The sequence below is a fragment of the Peromyscus maniculatus genome, chromosome 1 (assembly GCF_049852395.1).
Source record: "Peromyscus maniculatus bairdii isolate BWxNUB_F1_BW_parent chromosome 1, HU_Pman_BW_mat_3.1, whole genome shotgun sequence".
Lineage (NCBI taxonomy): Eukaryota > Metazoa > Chordata > Mammalia > Rodentia > Cricetidae > Peromyscus > Peromyscus maniculatus.
Window position 1 is genome coordinate 164,620,078 of NC_134852.1, and position 18,608 is coordinate 164,638,685.

General features: G+C 41.7%; 2 protein-coding genes and 1 long non-coding RNA gene across 5 annotated transcripts in view; 2 read left to right on the forward strand and 1 right to left on the reverse strand.

The window, feature by feature from the left end:
- Window positions 1–5,876: 5,876 nt before the first annotated feature.
- On the forward strand, window positions 5,877–8,749 carry Dtx4 (deltex E3 ubiquitin ligase 4). Its single transcript, XM_076563265.1, has 3 exons — window positions 5,877–6,047; window positions 6,266–6,981; window positions 8,238–8,749. Exons 1-3 carry the CDS (start codon window positions 5,877–5,879, stop codon window positions 8,350–8,352), a joined length of 1,002 nt encoding a protein of 333 aa, XP_076419380.1. The 3' UTR covers window positions 8,353–8,749.
- A 1,580-nt stretch (window positions 8,750–10,329) lies between these two features.
- The window catches only part of LOC102923175 (glycine N-acyltransferase-like protein), a 28,647-nt gene continuing 20,368 nt past the window's right edge, over window positions 10,330–18,608 (forward strand). Inside the window, exon 1 of one of the 3 annotated variants that reach the window (XM_015990079.3) lies at window positions 10,330–10,480. Coding sequence is in view for 1 of the 3 variants with exons in the window: in XM_015990077.3 (XP_015845563.3) it covers window positions 14,366–14,476 (111 nt within the window). In the remaining 2 variants the exon portion in view is untranslated. Of the gene's footprint in view, window positions 10,536–14,052; window positions 14,477–18,608 lie in introns of those variants that run through there. The other 2 variants (XM_006996753.4, XM_015990077.3) reach the window with 2 other exon arrangements.
- LOC107400015 (uncharacterized) lies at window positions 11,161–13,942 on the reverse strand. The gene is made up of 2 exons (XR_006063672.2): window positions 13,509–13,942; window positions 11,161–13,007 (listed from the first exon to the last, which is right to left on the reverse strand). It is a non-coding gene; the product is annotated as an uncharacterized LOC107400015 (long non-coding RNA).

Consider the following 18,608-nt stretch of genomic DNA (forward strand, 5'->3'; position numbering starts at 1 on the left):
GAGATCGACCTGATAGGCTCAGTCTAGGCAGGTCCAGTGCCCTCCTCCCAGATTGAGCCAAGTGTCCCTGCATAAGTCCCAGGTTTTAAACAGCTAACTCATTCAATGAGCACAGGACCTGGTACCACTGCCTAGATGCCTCCCAAACAGATCAAGCCAATCAACTGTCTCACCTATTCAGAGGGCCTGATCCAGTTGGGGGCCCCTCAGCCTTTGGTTCATAGTTCATGTGTTTCCATTCGTTTGGCTATTTGTCCCTGTGCTTTATCCAACCTTGGTTTCAACAATTCTTGCTCATATAAACCCTCCTCTTTCTCACTAATTGGACTCCCAGAGCTCCACCCGGGGCCTAGCCGTGGATCTCTGCATCCAGATTCCTCAGTCCATGGATGGGGTTTCTGGCACAACTATTAGGGTGTTTGGCCATCCCATCACCAGAGTAGGTCAGTCCCGGCTGTCTCTCGGCCATTGCCAGCAGTCTTTTGTGGGGGTATCTTTGTGGATTCCCACCTTTATAGCCATTGCCAGCGGTCTTTTGTGGGGGTATCTTTGTGGATTCCCACCTTTATCATAAGAATAGGTTCTGTTGACTGGGAAAGAGTGCTCAGGGCTAGGACCTGGGAAGGAAGAATGTTTAGTAAGCTCAAGGATGTATTCTACTGATGGAGGTTGCAGAGCACATGGTGCCTCTTTCATAAGGATACATTCTATTCATGGAGAGATAAACCAATGATTAGTTCCTAAATGATTCTCAGGTTTGGGGGGGGGGGATTCAGGTGGAGGCTGGCTTCTGATAGAATAGCAAAGGATCATTAGGTTGTCTGGCCACTTTCACTCGAGCGTTCCAGGTGACCAGGCCTCACTCATTTCACTGAAGAAAATAGATCTGTGTGATTGGCAATCTTGATTTCTTCAATGCTTACTCTAAGCTGTGCTTCCTACAAGATCCCATATTCTCTCCCTAAAATTAGTTGGGAAACCTCTCAAATCATGTCCTTGTAATGCTTTCTGTCATTTGCACATAGGATTGAGTGGGTTGCTTGCTACACTCATTCCTATCTGAGATGAAACAAGGCCATGCTCTAACTTCTCAGCTCTCAACCTATGAATCTTTTTTAGATTTATTTATTTTATGTGTAGGGGTGTTTTGTCTTCATGCATACCTGCACACTAGGTATGCACCTGGTGCCTGAGGAAACAAACAAACAAAAAAAGATAATCAGATCCTCTGGAATTGGAGTTATAATCGGAGGGTTGTGAGCTGCCATGGGGGGTGCTGAAAATTGAATCCCTGGTCCTCTGGAAGAAATGCTCATAACCCTGGAACCAACTCCCCAGCCCATCAACTTGTAATCTATAAACAACTGCCCTTTCCATTACATGCTCAGCACTGAGAGGATTCCCTGGGATCTGGAAGCAAATTCTGTCAACCAAGAAATGAATACAGTGGGGGAAGGAAGGGGATCAAAAGTCCCCACTGATCCACATGTTAGTAAGTCTGACTATGGGAGGTAAGGGTGAAGCTAGTAACACATGGTTCTTCACTGTTACTCAAGTTATTCTCTGGAGAGGAGGAGGGAAGGGCGGGCGTGACCATGGGTGAGCAAGCCCCATGGCTCCGCAGTAACGGGATGCAGCTACGGCTACTGAATACATGAATTACTAATGTGGAAATAAATCGTGTCAGCGCTTAAAAAATAATATGTGGTACACAGCTCTGAGTGAGCCAAAACATTAGAAATCCATTCCCTTAAAACCAAACAGTTATTCAAAACCGAAGATAAAATCACATAGGTGGTCTCTTTTTCTAACTCTGAACCCACTCGTTCTCCATTTCATCTTCAGCTGCTTTTGGGGGAAAAAAACGTAAGACAGACATAACCCCTTTCTATCCCAACGAGGTTCTGGAGGCCATGCATAATTGTATATCCATGTTTGGGGGAATTCAGAGAGGGGCTCAACGTTATTGCTTTAATTCATTCAACTAAACCACAATACCCTTCCCTTTCCAATGAAGAGAAAAAGTGCTGATGTGGTCATGTCGGCTCAGTCTGACAGAAACAGTGGGGGCAGCATGAGGGGCGGGGAAGACACCAGGGCCAGTTGATAGTGGAGTGGAGAGAAACGGAGGCTGGTGTGAAAAGGTGCTGACCATCAAGTCTCCTCTCCCTGACTCCCCACTGTCCTCCTCTAGCTATCCCCCACCAGCGTCACTGATTTCCCGGGGCTGCTGGGCAGGAGTCTACGGGATAAGCCTCTGATTTTCATTGCGGTTCTGTTAGTGGGAGGGAAGCAGTAAGTAAGATTCAACCGATGGAGCTTAGGTGGGATTTTCGATGGGGAAGGAAAAGAAAGGGAACCCGAAATAGGATCCTTTGGGTGGATTCAAATGGGTAGTTTTGGGTGCTTCAGTGCAGGAGGGGACCTTGTTTGACCTCTGTCCCACTTGGACATGTAGATTGCCCTCTGGCCCTATGTGTAGTCTGTAAAGGAGGGTGGGAAAGCCCAGCTGTGGTGAGACCTAGTTTGCAAGCCTGCTTAGAGGACATCTCCTAGCACAACATCGCCCCCTTTCGGACGCAGCCGGAAATTACATTTCTTCCAAACAGGAAGCCTGTTGGAAAGAATGGTCAGTTTTGCCTGTGGACACTGGACAGCTGGACACAAGGAGGCTTTCTTCACTTGGCATACTCTTTTGGGGATGACTCAAGTGATATTAAGTAGCAAAGAAAGTATTTAAAAAGCCCTGAAATTTAAATTTAAATAGTTTAAGAGTTTAGCCTGTATGGTCTTAGTGTTACTGATTTTACAGAAAAAATCAAAAACAAAAACAAAAAATCATGAGAGCTAGCTGCCTTGTTGAAGGCAATTTTTCTCTTTATCACTCCAGTTTCACTAACAGAATATAGGCCCTGGAACGCATGCATTTCATATGGGAAGGGATCAAATCCATGGGTAATCAGGACCTTTACCCAGAGGTGATAGAGGGAGACTGTCAAATCTTCCATACCTCACCAGGAAGAAGGATGCATGCCACATGGTAGATTTTGGATCAGGGAGGGAGGAAGGGATGTGATTCAAGTGATGGATGTGAGCCTTTCCCATTACTCTTTTGACCATATTTGATAGCTCATTGACAGTTGCATCCACTTCCACTTCAGGACGGCATGACAGACAGGGTGTCAGACAGCCAAGAAAGGGAGATTTTGGCCATGACACCCTGGAAGATGCCAGTCCTGGGAGAAGTGCTCGATAAGGTTGAGGGGAATGGAGTGGGCAGCAGCAGAGGGGTGCAATGAAATAAAAATGTTTGATCATATCACTCGATATAGAAAAGCATTTGGCAAAATTGAACACTCGTTCACAAGCACTCTCAGCAAACTAGAAATAGGGGTTAATTTCTCAGGCTGATAAAGAACTTTAAAAATCCTGCATCTATGATGATAATTAGTGGTAGGAAACCTAAATGCATCCCTGCTGAGATCCAACACAAGACAGTGGTGCTTACTGCCACCATTCCAATTTAATATCATACTAGAAGTCCTAGCTGGCATAATAAGAGAAAAAGAAACAAATAACACGTGGATTAAAAAGGAAGAAAAAGTCTCTTTGCAGAATACATGGTTATCTAGGTAGCTTATTGAAAAGTCCCAAATAATTAACAAAAGTCACAAAAAGTCCCTGGGACTAATGAATAAATAATTTAGTTCATTTTTTGCTGTTATAACAAAGCACATTAGGCTAGGGTTCTTTTAAATTTTTCTTTGTTTTTATGTGTATGGGTGTCTTGACTGCATGTATGTCTGTGCACCATGTGTATGCCCTGGGCCATGAAGCCAGGAGGGAGTTATGTGATGCCCTGGGACTGGAGTTACAATTGTGAGTACCCTCGTGGATTCTGGGAATTGAACCTGGGTTCTCTAAAGAGCAGCCATCTCTCCTGCCCTGGTCTGACTTATTTTCAAATAGTAGAAATTTTGTTACTTATAGCTGTGGAAGCTAGGAAGTTCAAGATCTAAGGACTGATTTTGTCTCTGGTGAATCCTCACTGCTTCCAAGATGGTGGTTTCTTTGGTTCCATCCTGGGATGGCAGAATATGGAAGGACAAAAGGATCAGACCTTTTGGGGAGCACTAATGTCACCCTTGACAGCTCAGTCTCTTAATATTATTACCTTGAGTCTTAGGTACCGACATGTGAGTTCTAGAGAGATGTATACATCTAGCCCATAGTGGAAATTAGAGTGATTATAGAGTTAACAGGCAATAAAAATAGTTTATTTTTTATTTACCAGCAGTAAATAATGGGAATTTGGTTTTTAAAACAATGTTATTTACTCTAAATTAGTCCTATTTATAATAACTCAATATGGATCATCAATACAGTTTTTGAATCATCAGTGTACATTATGGTTAGGTGGGTGAACACATAGATCAGTGAGATAGAATAGAGAAACTGGATATAGGAAATAGGTTCACAGGAATATGTTGACTTTGACAAAGAAATTTGACCAAAGAAATTCAGAGGAAACTTTTCAATAAACCACACTGGAGCAATAAGTTCTCCAAGCCATGGCAGAAGGAGAAGGAAGGGAGGGGGTTATTTTTCATTTAATTAATTTAAAATATATCATAGATCTACATTATAAATTGTAAAATCAAAAGCCTTATAAGAACAAAGGGAAAGGTATCAGGTCTGAGAGGCAGCCAAACAATTCTTACATTTAATATGGAAAATGGAAGCCAGAAAGTTGTGAAAAACCCTGTGAAGAATGAAAAGAAGCTACAGCTTGTCTGAAGATATATTCAAGCCATGTATCCAAAGATTTTTATTGATAATATTTTTAAAGTTCTCAAACTTTAGTTTTTAAAGTAGCCAAATACACGAGCAAACATTTCCCAAAGAAGATACAGAGATGGAAGTAGTCACGTAGGGAAATGTTAAACATCACTGTCATCAATACATGATATGTACATACACACACATGAAAAGCACAAGAAATGATCACTACACCCCTATTAGGAACACTAAAATGAAGTGTATTGGCAACATTGTTCACGAGATGGCTCAGTGGCTCATAGAGCTTGACACACAAGCCAGATGACCTCAGTTCCACGCCAGGAGCCACATGATGGAAAAAGAGAACTGGCTTTACAAACTTGTTCTCCCACCTCCACACACACACACCATAATGTGTGCCTCCTCTCAATGACAATAATAATAATAATAATAATAATAATAATAATAATAATAATAATACAATATATAAAATATTAGGTTTTACTCATGAAGAGGTAGCGACTAAATGTTGAGTTTTGTTACTAAGTAAAAGGGAGAAAGTACGCAAGCACACTGGAAAACCAACCCCAAATCAATGGCTAGGTCCCAGGTCCTAGGGTAGAAGCTGCCATTGTTATTTCCTAAACAGTGTTGTGGTCTAAATATTTATATGTATGCCCTTAGACCTATGTAGAAGCTTTTTTTTAAAGTGGGTATTAATCAATGCAGAGACAAATACTTGGTCAATGTGTTCAGAATAAAGCAGAATTCTTAGTCCTAAATGGGACATCTTTATCAACACCCCTATCAAGTTCTGGAGAGTAACCCAGAGTTATGAGAATAGCTGTAATGTTTTGCGGGTTCTGTGGTACAGCTCTAAAAGAAGTAATCCATACCTGGCACTAAGCTTTTTATCTGATAGTCAATAGTGTCTGGGGTAGCTCCTATTAAACCCCTCTTATAAATGTACGTATCCGGGTGGATACAGATATTAGGGTCTATTTATTTCTTTCATATTCACTTTCCAAGCAGCCAGTACAACACCTCAGCCTCCTCTGACTTCTACATAGACAGTATAAAGTTTATGCCATAAACACATGCATCCCTCAGCATTGGCTCTCAATGGTCAGTGTGCGGCTTTTGACATGCACGTGAGGACTCTGACCAGCAGGGGGCGAAGAAGCTCTAGGGCGCTTGTGCTAGGGGCCAGGGGGCGTGTCTTTTGCATCCTTGACGGACAGCTAAGGAAGGATGCAGGCGAGGATGAGGTAATAGCAGGCATAATGAGGAGGGAGGGCTGGAGGCTGTGCGTGCGTGTATGTGCGAGTGTGGGTGTGCCAGTGCGTGAGCGAGCCGGGGACGCGAGCCTCGAAGCTTCCGCCGCGGATTAAGTAGGCGCTCTATGCCGAAAACAGACGAACGGACGGACAAGTTAGAGTCTGCAAAATTGGGGCACTACGTTGAAAACAGAAAGACAGAAAGTTAGAGGCTGCAAAATTGGGGCACTGCCGGGGAGGGGCGACTCCTTCCGGAAATCACTGAGCGGAGCCGCAGGGAGGGGGAGCTGTGCCCCCGCGGTCGCTACGCTCCGCACGGAGAGAGGGCGGAGGGCGTGACCGTGCAGCGCGATCCACGCGGGCGCCCGCGGAGCCCCAGGCGCAACTGGTGTGAGGCGGGTGCAGCGTCGCTCGGGCCGCGCGCCCCCGGGTGGCTTTGCAAGGCGGGGCGGCGAGTGCGCAGGGCCGGGCCTTTGCATGAAGCCGCTGGACCCTTCGGAGCAGCGGCAGCAGCGGCGGAGCCCGGCGGCACGCGGTCGGAGGCGGGCGGCCCCGGGGTCCGCGTCCCGGTGCCTGCGCGGCTGCGGACTCCCCCATGGGCCGCAGCTGAGGCTGCCCGCGGCGGCGGGGCGCGGGGCGGGGGGCGCGGTCCAGGCCCGGAGGCGGCGGCGCCGGAGGAAGCGCAGGAGGCCGGGCCCGGGAGGCGGGCAGCGCCGCGCCACGGCCCCGGGCTCGCCATGCTCCTGGCCTCGGCCGTGGTGGTGTGGGAATGGCTGAACGAGTACGGCCGCTGGCATCCCTACAGCCCGGCCGTGAGTCACCACATCGAGGCGGTGGTGCGCGCGGGTCCCCGAGCCGGGGGGCAGCCGGCTGGCGCCCTACATCATCGACCTGCAGTCCATGAACCAGTTCCGCCAAGACACGGGTGAGCCGCCCAGCCCACATCCCTTGTCTTTCCCGGGAGCTACCACCCTCGTGGGTCGTGGGTCGTGGGCAGTTTCTCTTACTGGTGTCAGCGATTGGTGATGAGGGCAAGTGCTTCCCTTCCCTAGATCCTCTCAGGATCCCATGACCACCAAATAAATGTCCTTCCAAGTAGTTGATCCAAGTGTCTTGACTGTGCAAACCCAGCTGCAGCCTAGCAGCAGGAGACCCCCTTTCTGCCCCTAGTAGCCCTTTGTGCAAGAACTCTAGGACTTTGCAGCCCCCAAGCAATGCTTAGCAAGCAAGACATTGTGGAGCCCCTTGGCTGCTCACACCTTGGCTGACCCTGCTTTGTCTCAGGCACCCTTGGGGCTACCACATGTCCCTTTTAACCTTACTGTCTCTGGCTCTCTTCTATGGACCCAGCTTTCCCACTGCCTGCTCCTGGGTGTAAGACTTGGGGAGCAGAGGGATTCCCCTGGCTTAATTACAGTCAGTCTAGTGTGTGGAAGTGCAGGAACATTACTGGGAAGAGAGAATGGAGCCAGGGGTTCCAGGGCTGGAACACCCTGGATGTGGTGGCATCCACAGATGCCTCTACTTGTATCCTCCAAGCACTGAAGCAACAGGCCAGAGCAGATGGAGAGAGGAGGGGGAAGGACAGGGCTCTGGGATGCCTGCCAGGGAAGCTGCTTCCTTTGTTCCCAGAGCAGGGAACAGACAGCAGTGAACAGTCAGCATGCGGAATGGAAGAAGATCGGCCATACCTTAGACAGGGAATTGACATCTAGAATATATAAAGAATTGCAATAATTAAACCCCCAAATGGCCAGTCAGTAAATTGGCTAATGAAAGGAACAGCCGTTTTCAAGAGAAGAAACAAATGGACACCAAGGATTTTAAAAAGTGTTCCGCATTCTTAGTAGGGGAATGCAAGTGGAAACTAGATGTGAGATTCCATCTCACCCCAGTGACAATTACTGTGGCAAAGAAAAGGGACAAGGACAAATGCTGGTGAGGATGTGAGGAAAGAGGGATGCTTCGTCCCTGCCGGAGGTAGTGCAACCTAGTACAGCCATTATGTAAATTAGCATGCTTATAAATAAATAAATAAATAAATAAATAAATAAATAAATAAATAAAGTAGAACTTTCCTGTGACCCAGCTAGGCTGCTCTAGAGTATGTACCCACGTACTGTATACCCTACTACGGAGATATCTGCACATCCACATTTATTAATGTTCTATTCACAATAGCAACGGCACGGAACCAGCCTGGATGAACCCAACAGATGAATGGATAATGAAGTGGTGCATATATACAAAGGAATTTTATTCAGCTGTAAAAAAAAAAAGAAAAGAAATAAAATAAAATCATGTAACTGGCAGGAAAATGAATGAATATGGGAATTAGCAAAAAAAATTACAAAATCCAGATTTAGACAGAAAGCACGTGTTGTCTCCCATAGTTCAGATCCTAGCTTATAAAGTATGTCTGCATGTATGTAAGTTGGGGTGGATGTGATTACAGTCTCTGAAAACAGAAAAGAGAGCATGAGAAGGGAAGGGAAGTGTTGAAGAAGCAGGGGGCGACCACAAGCGACCTGAGTGTGGATTGGATTGGGGGGCTTGTGTAAGGGTACAGTGAGGGGCAAGGGGGATTGAGACACAGGTGAGGAGAATCAAAATAAATTTTATCTTGAAATGTACAATAAAACCTGATTCTGTGTGTCAATTATTAATTAAAAATTGAGAAGTATATACAAAGATACCTGTCATGTGGTTTTTCTTTAATAAAATAGTAAGACTTTGGAAGCTTCCTAAATTTCCAAAACAGAAAAATGTGAATACATCACGGAATTTCTGTGTCAAAATTCTGACTATCATGCAAGCATTTAAGTTAAGTCCAAAAATATTTTTCCTTTCCCTCCCTCCTCTTCTTCCCTTCCCTGTCCTCTCCTCCCCCTCCCTTTGAGACATAGTTGCAAAGTTCTCAGATACCTCCAATACCCAGACTTCTTGCTAGACATCATTTTTCAATGGCTTCACTTAAGAGATGTCAACATCAAATTTTGAACCCAGAGGTACTGAGTTCAAGTTTTTGTAATTCAGTGAGGTATTTATAGTGCTCATAATACTGTGTAAAAGTAAAACTGGAAAGCGATCCAAACTTTGCTCTGCTAAGGACCACGAGGCAAGTGAAGCGTGGAAATTGCTATGCAGCCTTTAGTTTCTGGATCCTGCCTGACACTACAAGGTTGAGCAGTTTTCAAAGCACTGACCAGTAGAACATTTGCTGAAGTTACTTAGTTCAGACTTGACACTTGAGAGCTGGTTGCTGGTAGAGTGCTTGCCTTGTAATTAAGAGGACCTAAGTTCTGATCTCCAGCACCCAGTTAAATTCTGGACACAAGCTATGCATGTTTGTTATTCCAGTGCTAGGAGGAGGGAGACAGGAGGAGCTCTGGGGCTTGCCGCCCAGCTAGTCTGACCAAATTGGAAAGTTCCAGATACAAAAAACTAGGTAGAGAGCCATTGAGGAAGACACTCAACATTGATCTCTGGCTTCCATATATATATACATACACTCATGGGGCATGAGCACTCCATCATATGCAGAAAAACATACATACACACACACACACACACACACACATTTATATTGAAGTAACAATGATCACCTTCAGCTACTCTGAGGAAAATAAAATGTATTTATATGAAGCTAATAAAAAGACGATAAAGATTCACAGACGAATATAACCTGGTCTCTGATAAAAAGAGATAGATTATTCTTTGTTTTCTGTACATACACACATATACACATACTTATATATGAATATATATATATACACATTCACATATATCCATACAGATATATAAATATATTGTTCTGAAGTCTATATAACATTGTTTTAATTATTGTAATTGTGCACTGTAGTAATGTGAATATATTCACAGTAGTTTGCAATTATCCCCAATATCTATACCCCAACCTATATTATCTTTCCCCAATGTGAACTCTGTACCTACTAATCAATAAATTCTAACCTCCTCAGCTCTGTTCTACCTTCTGTGTCTGTGAATTTGCCTACTCTACACCAATCTCCAAAGTGGGATCATACATTTCTCACCTGGTGTATAGCTTATTTCATTTAATACAATGTAGTCAAGATTCTTCCATAGTATAGCACACATCAAGCTTTTATGCCTTTATAGCCAAATAATATTCTGTTGCATGTGTATACCCACACATCCCCTCGATCCTGGTAGGCTGGCTTCAGTTTCCAAGTGACAGATTTGTGGAAGCAGAAAGTTGTCCAGTCTTCTGGGAAAGAGCCCCAAATGTACATTGCTAACTTCCCAGTTACAGAGCAGATTCTGGAACAAGGACTCCAGAGGGAGGGGCCTGCTCTCACCCTGTTTTGAGTTTGCTGTAAGAACTTCACTAAACAGCTTCCTAGAAACTGGATCAAAGCACCCCTTAGTCCCGTACTCTGAGGGTAAGTCTCATCCAGCTGACTTCTGTAGAGGCTGAGAGAGGAGACAGCTTTGCAGGTGAGGACAAGGAGAAACTCAGGGACTTCTCATCTCTTGGCTCTCTACTGAAGGGGATGCATCAAAATATTCCTGTTGGATGTGGAAAGCAATTGTTAGAGCTCATTGGTGATGAAAAGTATGTCTGGGGAGAAAGGACATAACTTTTTCATTTAGTAAAACTTAGGCAACTGTCATATATGGAGCAATTTGCTGGGATCTGTGAGAAATTCTTGATTGGAGGCAGAGCTTATTATCAATTGGTAAATACAAAGAGACTGAAAGCTTGCTATTTGTAGGTCTGTGACAGAAAATGTAATTGAGCCTGGGAGGAAGTGTGCTAATTCAGGTGGTACTTATTTAAGACTATATATATATATATATTATTTTCTAATACAAATATTATTTTCTAATATACTAAGAAATACAAATATTATTTTCTAATATACTAAGGTAGTCAGACTTTTTTGATTGCTAATATCCAGATAAGTGGCTCTCCCTTTAAAATCACTCTGAAAAATATACTAACACTTAGAAAATGTGAATTACTTATTCAAAACCATAAAAATATATATTTAAAACACTCCTCTAAAATGCAACTATATTATTAAGGACTACTAATTTAAAATATTTTTTATTTCACATCTATGAATGTACATATAGGGTGACATATCTGTGTTTTGTACAGTTTTTATAGAGAATTTTTCTTCATGAATTGTTTTATTTGGATAAATTCCAAATATTGAAATGGTTTCATTAGGAGTTTTCAAATCCCATTTACAAGAGGACTTTGGCCATGGCCAGCACTGGCAGCTCTCCGATGTGGACCTGGTCCCTTTCTCCCTGTATTAGTTGAATAACGTGTTTCTGTTGCAGGGTGCAGATGCACACATGCAGAAGCTGGTTCCAAATGTAGTCGGCAATACTCACTGTTATTCCTGTTGTGTGCTGGCATCAAACTCCACTTTGCTTCTGATTTGCATGAAATTTCTGAGGTGCTTCTAGCTGAAATGTCAAATTGGCCCCTTGGAATGCTACTCTTCTACTACCATGCATCTTTTTGGGTCTTGGATAAGATGCTATCTGGTAAAAATCCCCCTTCTCTTCAGGAGTTGGCCTCCAATAGCTACTTTGTCCTAGACTCTTTGGGCTGCTCTAACCAAGCTCCATAAGAGAGCTGGCTCATAAACAGTAGCAGCTTCACTTTGACACTTCTTGATGCTGGGAGGTGCAAAGAGCCAGCAGTGATGTTCAGAGGGCAACCTGTTTTCTGATTCAGGGATGGTGTCTTCTTTGTGTAAGAAGTGTCCTTGAGACTTAGTCCCCAAGTCTTGCCTTTCAGTATATAAACAATGCTGTTAGAATTTCAACATATTGGTTGAGGGAGGTCATAAATATTTGTGGTGAATGAAGAATGAATCCTTACATCAAATGAAGTGGGCAAATAAATGCTTGGATTAATATAAATACTTCATAATTATTTCATTTCATAGACTTTGACAGTTGTCAACTAAATAAAAAGTCATGTTTTTGTGATTTATTCTCCCTCTTATATTCATGATTTCTAAGTAGTATTTCTGGATGCCAAAGTTAATATCATTCAATAGTCAGAGAAGTAATATCCTGTATAGTATATTGGTTCTCTTAGGTCTGTCCAGTGACTAAACCTGAAATGTTGACACATATTACACAACTTTCAATCTGATTACACACTACACTGTTAGTTCCTGATCGTAATGGTAATATTTATAGAGCACTACAGTGTTTCAGGTACTGTCCTCATGCATTACAGACATTAACTCATTAAATTACTATAAAAATGTAGGAGTTGAATACTATGATCATCTCTTATCCACGAGGAATATGGGGTACATTTATATAAAATTGTGCATTCATCCAGCTGTCAATTTGTTAGACCTAGACCTCAACTCAGATGACTTATAGTTTTTTCTTAGGAACTGTAGTATTCTGATGAGCTGTCAATTTTTATCTGACAATGCGGTGGGCATTTAGGAGGAGAAGAACAATTTGAGGATACATCTACAGGAGTTCCCAGCAGCAAAGGACAACTGTACTCCATTGTCACAAGGCTTGAGTAGCTACACCCCTGACTTCAGGCCCCGTAGTTTCTCAGCTTTTAGCAATAACTTCTTTTTCAAGACAGCATCCAGATGCTGTTCTCTGAATCTCATTTGTCTCCTCCAAACTCATAACTGGATTTGAATCCAGTGACGACTGTTAGTTTGTCCACAATATAGAACTGCCTGCCTCTCACCTGGTTTACCTTTAGGAAGTGGCTTCTGCTTCTTTCCCCTACCAGGGATCTGTGCATCTGTAGCAATGTTCACTTGCTTCTAATCAATGGCGATCCATCTTCATCGCTGAACTTTTCAGGCATCCTGTCACATTCTCTGTGACTTTCCAAAGCTCTTCCTTTCTTTGGTATCTTATTTGGATTCTCTCCCTTTATCAGCTACACTAAGCCACCTTTACCTAGAAATTCAAAACAAGGCATGGAAGGTGGTGTTAAAAATAATAGAAATTAAGCCGGGCGGTGGTGGCGCACGCCTTTAATCCCAGCACTCGGGAGGCAGAGGCAGGCGGATCTCTGTGAGTTCGAGGCCAGCCTGGGCTACCAAGTGAGTTCCAGGAAAAGGCGCAAAGCTACACAGAGAAACCCTGTCTCGAAAAACCAAAAAAAATAAATAATAATAATAATAATAGAAATGAATAAAAGTCAGGGGCACTATAGCATGGTATTGTGTTAAAGAGAGACCACAGATAAGATTAATAGACCTGAACTTGTTGATTAAAAGAAAAATCACTGTGAAAGATACAGAGCATAAAATTCAAATAATTAAAAAAATGAAAAGAGAAAAATCACTTAGAAGGGGTGCAGATGTATTTCTGTGATGGAACTCATACACAAAGCCCTGGGTTCTGTCACCAGCACTGAAAAAGAATACAATACTAAGTGAATGTTCCCAAGCCTACCTTTGAGTGTGACTCTGCTTCAGTGGTTCTGGTGGAGACTTTCTGTGGTTGGGCAAGAGTTTAAAAAACAAAAGACTTTTCTACATAGAGAGCTCAAGAATAAGTGAAAAAGCCTGTCATTGCCCATATGTAATTGATGAACAAACATAGGTAAAGGGATCACACATGGAAGATTCATTAGTCCAAATATTTTCCAATATCTTAAAGCAGTGAGATCAAAAGACAGAGTGAGATCTCTGGTCACTGGAACAATAGGAGCAAACTTATTCAAGCACTGTTTATGCAGATATATATTCTCCTGGGTCATCCAAATAACCAGTGTTCCAAAGGGTCAAACTAAAGAATGGAAGTCCCTGAACCTATGTTACCAGAGAGTTGGAAGTCAAAATAAATGGAGAAAGAGCCATCTGGGACTAGTTCCCTAAACACTGATAAGTAAGTTCATGGACACCAAAAATAGGCCAAGGGCCATTTATAATTGCCAGGAAAGTGGAAGGAACAGAGAGGGAAATGATCTAGGGCAAAGGTGGCTTTGTCTTGAATGATGGAGTTTTGCAAACCCCACACCAAAGTCTAGCTACTATTCAAGTCCAACAAGATGACTTTTCTTCCTATTTCCTAACAAGTGGTTCCATGGAGCATGGTAACTAGTGTGTTTTCTAACAGCCTGCTCTATTCAGTGGTTCTTATGCAGCCTTCTTTAAGGTCTCTAACAGATCTGCAACTGAGCATCTCCTTTTTGTGGAATTCTGATGCTCAGAACATGTGATATGGTCCTTGGTTACAGGCTTTGTTTGATCATTTCACTCTGTTGTAATTCCATTATTTGATAATTTCAATTTGACACAGTGGGCCAAATGCAGAAATGCCACTTTGTATTACTTAGATCATACACAGTATGCAATCAGACCCTTAGGTTTCTTTCAAGATGGGACAAGATTCAAGAAGATATTAGAACTGGGGAAAAGGTAAGTGAATAGTTTTCAAATACTACTTTGTAATTAGAACAAATAATAATGACATTTTCAGATAACAGAAAACATTCTATGCCAAAGGCTATTTCAAAATAGAGGCTGATTAAATGGTTCACTTGGTGAAATTTATTGCCACCGAGCTTGGTTACTTGAGTTGGAACTTAAGTAAGTAGAAAAAGAAAAATTGACTCCCATATGTTGTCCTCTGACTTCCACATGTGTACCATGGCATGCAACCCCCACACCCTAATGAGGAAACTGATTAAATGACAAAATCTACAACACTAGTAGCTGACAATTTGTTACAGGGTAGCCTTATGTAACCAGGTGCTTCTTAAGCAGTTTCTACATGGCTGCCTCTTCCTGTCTGATGCTGGAGACTGGAGCACACAGGGAAAGCACTTGGGAAAAGGGAAAATAGACATGAAGTAGGAAAGGGCACAAGCAAGAACTCAAAAGGGGTAGACAAATTCTACTGGTCCTTGCTGACTCTAGCTTCTTCAGTGGTGTATTTTGCTTCCTCCTTAGTGGAGCTAAACACACATGGCCGGAATGACAGAGAAGTCAGTGATTCAGATCTGGGAGGAGATTGAAATACTTGTCAGCAATCTGCTGCCTTGTGAATTGAAATGAGCTTTAAAAAACCTCTGATGTTCCAATTTTACGTCCACATGTTTCTTCTTGGGGCTAGAGAGATGGCTCTGTTGATTAAGAACTGGCTGCAGAAGCATGAGGTCTTCATGTCAGAAGCCAGGCACAACAGCATGTGCCTATAATCCTACTCCAGGAAAGGAAGAAGCGGGAAAAATCACTGGGGCTCATAGTTGAACTGATAAACTTCCTTATAGAACTTGTCTCAAAAAAAAAAAAAAAAAAGAGTTAAGGTCCAGGAGCTGGAGAAATGGATCGGTGGATAAAGTACTTATAATTCAAGCATGAGGACCAGAGTTCAGGTCCCCAGGATTCACGAAGCAGGCATTCCTAACATGCCAACTGAAAACTGATGGGAGGAGACAAGAGGAACCCTGGAAGCTCACAAGGCTAGCCAGGCAGATACACCAGGAAGAAGCAAGAAACCCTGTGTCAAGCAAGGCTGTCCTCTGGTCTCCACAGACACTTGTGCTTGTACTCACACACGTATGCAAACACAGATGTGAACATACACATACCCACATGTGTACTCATACACATATGGAAAGAAAGAAAATAAGAGTGAGAAAAGGTGAGAAGATAACATCAATTTCTGGTATCCATAGGTCACACACACACTCAAAACCTTTTCTGTGGTCCACTCTGATTATAAAATTTCATGAAAGGAAGGGACTTTCAAAATAGTTTTGTTTAACTTCAAAAAGTTGACTCCTTACAAAAATAATCATTAAGTTTTCATCCATGATTTTTTATGTGAAGGGATGAATAGATGAACATGGCAGACACCTGGGTTCTTATGCTAGTAATCACAAGATAAACTTATAATGAGGCTGTAGCTTTTTATTTTTTATTTTTTATTATTATTTTTTTACTGAAGAAGAAATAATTCAAGGCTTAGGTAGGGAGAGGAGAATTGTCATGTACAGGATTATTGCAAAACAGGTTGTAGGAGGTTGGGACGATTGCAATAGAGATGTGGTAGACCCTATGATCTACAAACATCTGAGAGGTAGGGAAGAGGTGTTCTCTTATTCAGTGGGAAAAACCAGCCTATGGAGAGTCCTCATGGCAAGGAGGAGGCTTCTGTGTGGGAGTGTTGACCCAGGCTGAGAGTGGGCCAAAGTTCAGTCATGTGATGAGGGCAAAATTAACTGAAGTTGGGTCAAGTTGGCTAACACAAACTTTGTTCTTACAGATCAATGAGAACAAACATTTTAGTTATTTGTGGCAAAGAAATAAGCAGAGTCAGAGAGAACTTTGTGCAAGGACACGGAACAGGCAGCATTGTCTGTTAATGATCAGAGAACATTTCATCTGAGTTCAGTTTATTTTGGTAGAACTGTTAGGGGTAAGGGGTACTATATGCTGAGCAGGGAGAAGTAGAGAAATTTGATCTGTTTAGTGAATAATTACTTTATGATTGATTAATGAGTTCAGCTCATCATTTATGAAGCAAAGAATGGGGATTTGGATGGTCTGTATTTATCCCTGTCCTGCATGTACAAGGAGGGCCCATATAAGATGGGATGGATGGTCCTTCTAGTGAGCTATTTACCAAATACAAATTTGATTGGGAAATTTTCTTTTTTCTTTTTATTAAATAATTAATTTTACATTCAGACTGCAGCCCCCTTCTCTTTCCACTCCTTCCCTCCCCCTAATCCACCCCTCTTAATTTGTATTAGGAGGATTTCTTTAACCACTATTTTTGCTGGGTAAAATTATTTTTGTTTGGGTAAAATCCAGCATTACCAATCCCTTGGAAAATTGATCTGTTAAAATATATGTGGTCCTTGACCTTTTGACCTGCCTTGGTAATGAGCCCTGTGTATTTTCCCATGTGGAGCTAAGGCTTCAGAATACTGCATTGATGGTTCTTGATTATAAAATGATTATGTAAGATTGTACATTCACTTTGGAAAAAAGATAAGCAATTACTTACAAAGTCAAATATATACCATGTAGTTCTGGAAATAAAAACATTCTCATGAATGTGTATATTTACTAGAATAATAATTATATGAATAACTGCCTATAAACCATAACAGACCAAGTGTCCATAAGATTAAAGGATAAAGAAACTCTGATTCATGCATACATGAATACTATCCACTGATAAAAAAACTGTACTGCTGAAATATAAAAAAAACATTTGGATTTGATTATTAAGAGAAACCAGTGTCAAAAATATATTTAAATGCTTCATATATTGACAAATACAACACAATTCCAGTATAGATTTAATATATAAGTATATATTAAATAATTCTATTTAATTTACATTTTGCTCAAGGACAATTATAGTGTTGGAAAACTACTGATGATTTCTTGGGTCAGAGAGTCAGATAAAGAGATTGATGGAAATGAACATTTTGAGTGTATGGAAATAGTCTACATTATTATTATAGTGCTAGTTAAACAAATGTAAACATTTCCAAAATTCATAAAATTATTAATTTAAAATTCTGGAGTTTTATCATACATAAATTATTGCTAATCCTTCTATATAGAAAATAAATGGGTCAAGGTTAAAGAATATCATCTGTCTGTATCATCCATCTATCCATCCATCCATCCATCCATCCATCCATCCATCCATCCATCCACCTACCTATTAAACTGTTCATCTATATGTAAAATTCTCATTCTAACACACTGTCAACTCTGGTAATGGTATGCTATAGCATCGTTATAACCCACAGGGAAGAGCTCAGAAGAAACACTGTTTGTTTTTCTTTTTTGTTGCTGATATCAAGAAACAATGTGCTTCATTAAGGTATTAAAATATGTTGGTGAATAATGAGCAAGCATAGAGCTAGGTGCTTTGCATTAGATTTAAAGGCTACTATCTCATTTACCATGACGTCATTTATCATGTGCCAGTGACACAGATAACCCATCCATCTTAATCCTTTTCAGTTTGTTTCAAATCCACAAGTGTTCAGTGTATGTATCTTAGTGGTAAAGTACTTGGCAAGTATAAATAAGGACCTAGGTTCAATACCTAATATTAACACACACACACACACACACACACACACACACACACACACACACACACTTGAATTTTTCCTATGTCCTGCCTGGCCTGAGGACAAATCTTTCTTACCTGCCAGTTCTGCAGCCTCTCAGACCCAAATAAACACACAGGCTTTAAATTTGTATCAATAAACTAAAATCTATAGCAATGTAAAACATTTTAAGCAAGTTGCTGCTCTTTAAAAGTATATTCAATCATTTACCCTTTCATCCTATCATATCTACATCCTATTCTCCTTTTTTCTTTAGAAAGATATTGACTTAATAACAATTTGTAATCAATCTCTAAACAAAGACAAATATCCATAATCCATTTTTTGGGAATGTGGGCATAGTATTCGAGGCTATTTCCTGCTGATAGGGGGTGCTGGTAGTCTTATGGGGATCCTGAGAAAATTAAAGATAATGGTCAAGTCCTGGGAAGACTGGCTATAAC